The following is an 8145-nucleotide window of genomic DNA, read 5'->3' as shown; positions in this document are numbered from 1 at the left end:
AGGGTCCCTCATTTGCATAGACTTTTATCAAGGAATGGGAGAGACCCCCTTCATAGGTACTCAAGGTTAGATCTTTTCTTGGGCTGGGAGAGTAAGCTCTGTGGGAGGGTACTTACCTAGTATGCATGAGGCACCAAAGATAGAAAGAAAAAAAAAAAAGAATATTGATTTTTAAAAATACACAAAAATCAGAATAGCTTTTACCTGCAGTGGGCTAATATTGATGACTCTCTCCATCTCAACTTCCCCTCTATCAGGACTCCTCACGTGGCGCTGGCTGGAGGCAGCTGCAGGCATTTTGGAGGGCCTGTCAAGGGAAAGTTGAGCTGGAGATACGTTTAGTTTTGTTTCAGTAGAAAACATTTATGCAATTTGCAGCTGCTACATCTAAGTTATTGCTGGCTCAGCCAGTGAGGAGTCTCTGGGAAAACCCACATCCTATTCTCTACAGAAGGCAAGGCCGGATATATTGTAGGATGAACTTCCTCTTTGGCATCCAGCACTGGAAGTTTGAAGGGAATGGAGGAAACAATAAGGTTAAAAATGTATGGGGCCAGAAAAAATCTGTGGAAAATTATCCATATCATCAGACACGTAGAAAATATAGCCAGGTACAGTGGCGCACACCTGTAATCCCAGCAATTTAGGAGGCTGAGGCAGGAGGATCACAAATTCAAGACTAGCCTCAGCAACTTAGTGAGCATAAGGTCCTTGCTTAGCATCTGTATGGCCATCTTAAGTGACAGCCACCATCTTAAGAAAAAATTTCACTTTCCTGCCCAAGAGCCTTTCTGAGAAAGGCTCACCACTCCCTCATACCAACCCCACCCTTAACCACCCTGCTCTAATCCCTGAACCTGCCACATAAAAGTTACGAACCCCAAGCCTGTGTTGCCTCTCTCTGTCTATGGAGAGATGGCCTTTATTTGTCAGCTCTGACAAATAAACTCTCATGTCTACCTCTGCCTGGTCTCTGTCTTTCATTTCTCTCTTGCCTGTCTCCCTCACTTTCCTTTCAGTGAGACTCCGTCTCAAAATTAAAAAATAAAAAGGGTTGGCAGTGTAGTTCAGTGTTCTTATTCAAAGCACAAACAAACAAACAAACAAATAACAACAAAAAACAGAGGGAAGGTAGCCTCCTAAAAGGGAGAGAATTTCTTTGATTAAAATTTCTCAAACTCTTTCAGTTGATTTCCGTGAAACACTTGTGAAACATTATATAGATCATTCTTTGGGGGCATTTGAAACAGTTTATTCAACATAGCAGAAATCTCACTGTTAAGAAAAATGCAGAACACACTTGAGTTGTGAAAGGAAGAAAAAGATGTTCATTAAAAAATATTGGAGCTGAGCATGTTGGCACACACCTGTAATCCCAGCTCTGGGGAGCCTGAGGTAGGAGGATCATGAGTTCAAAGCCAGCATCAGCAACAGTGAGGTGCTAAGCAACTCAGTGAGACCCTGTCTCTAATAAAATACAAAATAGGGTTGGTTATGTGGCTCAGTGGTTGAGTGTCCCTGGGTTAATTCCCCAGTACCAAAAAAAAAAAAAAAAAAAAAAAAGAAGAAGAAAAATTGGTTTTAGGGCTGGGGATGTCACTCAAGCGGTAGCGTGCTCGCCTGGCATGCGTGTGGCCAGGGTTCGATCCTCAGCACCACATACAAACAAAGATGTTTTGTCCACCGAGAACTAAAAAAAAATAAATATTAAAAAAAAAAGAAAAGAAAAATTGGTTTTAAAATTTGGTAGTTAAAAAAAATATATTGGTAGTTAACAATAAGGCTTATTTCCTTTTGCATAGAAATATTTAGTTTTTTAAATTTTTTTAGTTGTTGATGGACCTTTATTTAGTTAATTTATTTATATGTGTGGTACTGAGAATCGAGCCCAGTGCCTCACACATACTAGGCAAGTGCTCTATCACTGAGCCACAACCCCAGCCCTAGTTTTAGTCTCAAGTGACTACTTAGATTTGACATGTTAAGTTACTTCTAGAAGAAGCACATGAAAAATAATACTATGATTTTATAAGTTGAATTTTTCTTGACAAGGATTAGTGTATTCGAAAACATCTTCTTTTGAAAGTCTATTATGTGCCCTGTTTTAAGTACTCAGGAAATAGAGATGACAAGATAGACAAGGTCCCTGCTCTCATGAAGCTTAAATTTTAAGTTTAGGGAAAACAGAAAAGGAGCAGAAAATGAAATAAGGGAAGAGGATTTCAGACAGAGAAGGGAGATGAAAAACAGAAACAGTAAGTGTAGCTTTCAGATGGAGAGGACCTAGGCTTGGGGAGGTGGGGCCTGAAAGCTGGCCCAGTGCTGAGTTGGGCAGAAAGTCTGGCTGGGAAGGAGGACTTCTGTGAGGAGGGGGCATCTGGTCTGAAATGTCAACAATGAGCCAGCCAAGAGAAAATCCAGGGAAGAGCATTCTAGACAGACATGTGCACCTGATATCATCCCCCACCCCTATAATTCTCTAAGGATACAGAATGCTGTGCTGAATGACAGGCCCGAGTAATCCACGTATGCCTAAGAGATCATATTTAAATTTAAAAAAAAAAAGGACTGGGGATCTAGCTCAGTGGAAAAAGCCCTTTTGTAATCCCCGGTACCAAAACAAATAAACAAAACAAACAAAAACCTCAAACAACAACAAAAAATATACAACTTATATTTACATGTCCCAAAGGAACAGTGAAATACAGCCACATACCAGAAATTTTGTTGGAGAAGAAGAAAATAACTAAAATTAAATAGGAAAATCTAATTTACACACTCATGTGTGACCATTTAGTATTAATATAAGTGATTCACTCTAGAAAAAAGTTTTATCTATGTCTACGTTATTGATGTAAACTAAGCGTAATAAGCTCAAGTGGGAAATGAGACCATAGGGTCAACTTGAAATGGTTCAAGCCCCATTTACATTATGATTTACCTTTGCTGAAAGATATTTTCAGGTCCCCAACAGTCCCATGCTTTTATGAAAACTCCAGTCAGTCCAAGGCAGGGTCACCATGGGCAGCAAACACATAATGTATCTAGACAGGAGGTGAGTGTCACCACAGAGGCCACCAAACCACCTCCCAGGGACTGAAAGCGAACTGGAGTACTCAGGGGGACAGAGATCTGGCACAGAGAGAGAAAGAGAGGGAGCAGTGTCTCAAACAGGAACCAGAAAATGCAAGGAGTGGAAGTGAAGGAGGCACATTCCCAGATGGAGCCATTTTATTTCCAAACATGATTTCAAACAGATATGCTTTCCATCTCCACACTGGATTTTTATAAAATATATTTGTCCCTAAAATCCTTCATAAATCTGCCTTTCCCCTTTGCAGTGGGAAGGAGGCAAGAAGTCAAAGGTTAAAAGGTCATGCATAGAATATTATATCCACACCAAGGTAATTACACAATGGTCTTAAATTCTTCACAAATCAATGAAGATTAATTTACACCTCACTACATTTTGCAGCACTTCAAGGTTTTTCTTCATATATTAATGTTCCTATTTCACAGACAACAATAATATTACTAAAAGATTATCAACTTTTTCATAAAACAGGAAAACAAAACAAAGTTATACTAAAAAAAAGATCAATCTGAAGATCGTTAACATTTTTTTTAATAAAAATTAACCCAAAAGGACAATGAGACTCAAGTATTTTATCAGAAACAGTGGTTGACCCCTTTTTTCTTACTCCCTTTTCATCTCAGAGAGCTCTTTAAAAATCTGGAATCATTTGTTGTCTCTAATTACTATAGGATTTGGCTCACAATCTGGGGGCGGGGGAGTGTCATTTTAAGGAACTCTGTGCATGTATTATATTTCTTATTTCTTAGGAGTAGAAAAATTCAAAATAAAGTCTACTTTTAAATGGTAATAAAATAAATAAATAAATAAAATAGGGCTATAGTGTATCTCAGTGGTAGAGTGCTTGCCTAACATGAGCAAGGTCCTGGGATCAATCTTAGGCTCACAAAAATAAAAATAAAAATAGCATCATATGAGGACGGTAACTACCATAGGGTAAGAACTAAATTCTCAATTTTTAAGAAAAACAAATCTTTGATGATGCATGTATCTGAGTATATAAAATTATGACCCACCCCCCAACTCCCCTCCCCCTCCGGAAAAAAAAAATCACCATAGGTCAATACAGTTTGTCCAGTTTGACAAATTGGTTGGACTTTTAGTCAGAAGACACCTTAAGGATCTAGTAATTCAGCTCTCTGATTTCACAGGAAAGGGAAAAGAGGCCCAGAGATGGTCAGTGACTCACCTAAGTACCTTAGCTAGGTGGCTTGATTATTTTTATACACACACAGGAACACACACAGACACACAGTTTCATTAACTTGTGTTTTGTACATAAAATGCTATGGGCTCTTACAATAAATTAAAAACAAGAATGTGAATTTCCATCTGTTATCTCATTGCTGGAGGTGGGAAATACCCGTCCCCCAGAGTGAGAGGGTTCTACTTTCTTTCCACAGTATGGTGTATCACGACTCAGCTGCTGCTTTCTGCAGTCCCTAAAAGTATCATGGGGCAGAAGCAGGGGTGGCAGGAAGAAGGACAGGTGCTCAACTCAAATCAGATTTGACATTTCTTACTTTGCCAAAGATGCCCCACTGGCAGTGAAGATTGACGTCAAGATAAACTTGAGTGTTGGAACTTCTAGACCTGGCCAGAAGGAGAAAATGAGGGGTGTAGGCACCAGGTGCCGATGTCTGCCCTTCACCCAGAAGAATATAAGAGAGGGTTCCTCTGGCCATAAAGTGCGGAGAGAGCAGTGCGTGTCTTGTCAAAGCTATGGAACTACATGTTGAGCATCCCTTATCTGAAATACCTGGGACCAGAAGGGTTTCAAAAGGACTATATTTTTTTAGATTTCAGAATATCTGCATCTACATAATGAGATATTTTAGGGATGGGACTCAAATCTAAACAAGAATAAATTTGTGCATGAAAAAAACTTTCAGAGTGTGGAATTTTCTACATGGGGCATCACATCAGGATCCAAATTTGGGATTTTGGAGCATTTCAGATTTCAGATTAGGGAATGCTCAACTGTATAAATTTAGAGGACTTTAGTAAGTGCGGTCAGAATTTCTAATTATTTTAACTTTTATATGTTTATAAATATCAAAATATTTTGTCCTAATATCTAGTACTATTAATTGCTATTTTATCTCTTTCCATAAAATTACATGTGGATAGAACTCTAAAGTAGTATTTTTTTTAAAAAATACCATTCCTTTTAATATTTATTACTGATGTCTTTCAGAAAAACCCTATGTCTAGCTATATATATATTAACATTAAATAACTTAAAAAAATAAACAATACATTGTATTATACCAAAATAGTCCCATTTTAAAGCCATATAAGTGAAAAAGTTGAGTTCTCAAGAATGGACCAGACCTTCTAAAGGTATTTTTCATAATGTTAAACTAGTATTAAATGTACTTTATTTTCTGACTATACCAAATATATATACACACTGCTCTTAATAATTTATGCCCAAAACAGTTTTTAATGAAACAATAGGTTGTTTCATTTGTCTGTTTTTACTTATTTCATAATAGGAAAGTTATTCTAAATCTAAATAAATTTGTTCCCAAAAGATTTCCCCAAGGAGACAGTGGTGACCAAACAATAAAAGCTTAACAAGGTGTCCCTATCCAGTGCATGCAGTCATATTTTCTAAGAATAGTTGTAGAAAGTAACTTTCAAGTATCATTTCAAGCCAGCTGGACTTAGAGATAGCTATCTCATAAAATGAACACTAGAGAGAGAACATCCTTTGAGAAACTTGTCTTGCTAGAAAGCCTTTGTCAAAATTCCCATAGGAAACAAAACCATCTACAGAGAACAGAGGGCACTTGACCCCCAGTAATGACCCAAAAGTGCACACGTGTAACACTGCTCTGAAGCCAAAGTAAACTCTAGCGAGTTGAAGAGGAGCTTACATTTTCTTAACTCATCAAAAGTCATTTTATAATCCACAGATGATAAATTTCTGAAAAGGACATCTTGAGGAGGGCAGGATCCAAGGCAATTTGCGGCTCCTGGTCCCACTCTCTGCAGCTGTGGATATTAACAGTAGTTGACTAAAATAGAGAACAGAGAGAAAGGTCCACTTTGGGGCACCAAACTCAGATGTCTTTGTACTTAAGTTAGTCAGACTCATTTTTAAAAATTAGATTATCATAGAGTCTGCAGGGACTCAAGATTCTAAAACTCACAGGTATCAAGGAGGGGGCGGGGTTAGGTGACTAAAAAGTCCATGTCTTTCCAAAGCAGGTACAGGAGGTCAGGAGGGGCTTGGGTCTTCCAGAAGTTTGACTCCTTTACAGGTTTTGGTCCAGCCACTTGATGTAACTATCCCTAGTCCTGATTCCCACTGAGAAGTTGGTGGGCCAGCTCGTGAAAATGATGCACCCGTGGAAGCCGTCCTCAAAGTGGTCAAGGGTCACCTCCACGCCTGCGCTCTCCAAACGCTTGGCGTACATGACCCCGTCGTCTCTCAGGACATCGTGCTCACAGGTCAGAATGTAGGTCTTCGGCAGGTGCAGAAGCACTTCCTGGTCTGCGATGAGTGGGGAAGAGCGGGCATCCAGCAACTGGGGGATCTCCTGGACGATCCTGGCATTGCCCTTGGTCTGCATGACAGGCTGGTAGTTCTTTGTGATGGATGCAGGCAAGAGGGACGTCCAGTCAAGACGGGCCCGGGGGGCAACAGCCTCTTCCGCATCAAGCGAAGTGTGATTGTTCACTATCATGGCTTGCACAAAGTCGTGGTTGCCTTTTAAGTAGTCCAGCCAATACTTCACCATGACGTAGCGGGGCAGGATAGGCGTGTTCACGTTTTGCTGATAAGAGGGTGTGTTAAAATCTAAAGCTTGGAGGACAGGGTAGATTAAAGCTTGCAGTTTGAGCTTATTTCTTAGGTTGGCATCTTGAGCAAACTAGAAAAGAAGAAACACATTATTTCATTTTGCGTGGCTCCCTTTGCAGAAGCACACCCTTTAGAGAAGCTTCGTGCACTACTTTAAATCAGTCAAAAGCATGAACATTAAATTTCTACCAAGACCAATATTAAGGTATGTTTACAAAGAAAGGTATGTTGTTTGTGACTCAGTTTTGAATGAACCCAAGGTGAACTCTGAATTCTTTAAACCCACATTAATGCTTAACTCATCTCTCTCGTCTGGCATTTAGTGCTGATTGGTAGGTATTGTGGACAAATAATCTGTGAATCTTATTTAATTTTTTATTCATCCCCAAAAGGCAATGAATAGCTTCCTAAGAGGAAAAAAAATGAGCCCTACTCTTCCAGGAGAGGTATAGGAAAAGCTAAATGAACAGATGACAGCACTCCAAGGTGTTTTAGTAGAATCCCCTCTGATGAGCATTTAGTCTTCATGCTCCATGAGAGAGTGGGATTTAAATAATGCTGGCAATGCACCCTCCATCCTGCTTAATGGGCACATGCCCCAGAGCAAAGCTGAAATGCGAATGGCAGTGCATCCCCATCGCAGCAATCTCAGCTCACCTGCGGCTCTCTGCAGTGTGAGCACGTGATCCCATTTTGTAATTCTACTATCTAAAACTGGGCCTTGGTCATGTTCCATCTAAAAGGAAGCTAACCAAGTCACTGTGCTTCCTGGGTAACTAAAGCTTCTCCGGACTTGAGATGTAACTGCTCTGTAAAAGCTAGAGAAAATGATCAATAAATAACAACATCTGCCAAGAATTGTGCACATGTCATTTCACCAAATCCTGCAATCAGATGCCTGCTCTCAGTTGTCTTCAGGCTGAGAGAGGTTGAGGGAGTTGTCTAGAGCTCTGTCTCTCTCAGGGGTGGGGCTTGTTTGACACCCCATTCTGTCTGGCTCTATGGCCTGTGGTGCCCTCCTCACTGCACAGGGTTTTCCTCTGCCATCTGTGGATACATGGGCAGCACACTTGCCCATGCAACATGGAGAATTGAGTTCTTTACTTATTATTAGTTAATAATTATTAAGAAAAAAAAACAAGGGATATCACAAATAAAATGGCAGATGCTATTATTGGAAGATATGAAAAGAAATCTGGAGGTGAGAAGACTGAGATGCTGTTCTTAAATTATTTAATCC

At 39.7% G+C, this 8145-nt stretch overlaps 1 protein-coding gene across 1 annotated transcript in view; it reads right to left on the bottom strand.

The window, feature by feature from the left end:
* Positions 1 to 3213: 3213 nt before the first annotated feature.
* Nceh1 (neutral cholesterol ester hydrolase 1) overlaps positions 3214 to 8145 on the bottom strand; it is a 61760-nt gene continuing 56828 nt past the window's right edge. Inside the window, exon 5 of the mRNA XM_027942211.3 lies at positions 3214 to 6975. Coding sequence (XP_027798012.1) covers positions 6358 to 6975 — 618 coding nt within the window. The 3' untranslated portion in view covers positions 3214 to 6357. The remainder of the gene's footprint in view (positions 6976 to 8145) is intronic.

This window comes from Marmota flaviventris, chromosome 8 (genome assembly GCF_047511675.1).
Source record: "Marmota flaviventris isolate mMarFla1 chromosome 8, mMarFla1.hap1, whole genome shotgun sequence".
NCBI classification, from domain to species: Eukaryota; Metazoa; Chordata; class Mammalia; order Rodentia; family Sciuridae; genus Marmota; species Marmota flaviventris.
This window is presented reverse-complemented; position numbering and strand designations above follow the sequence as displayed.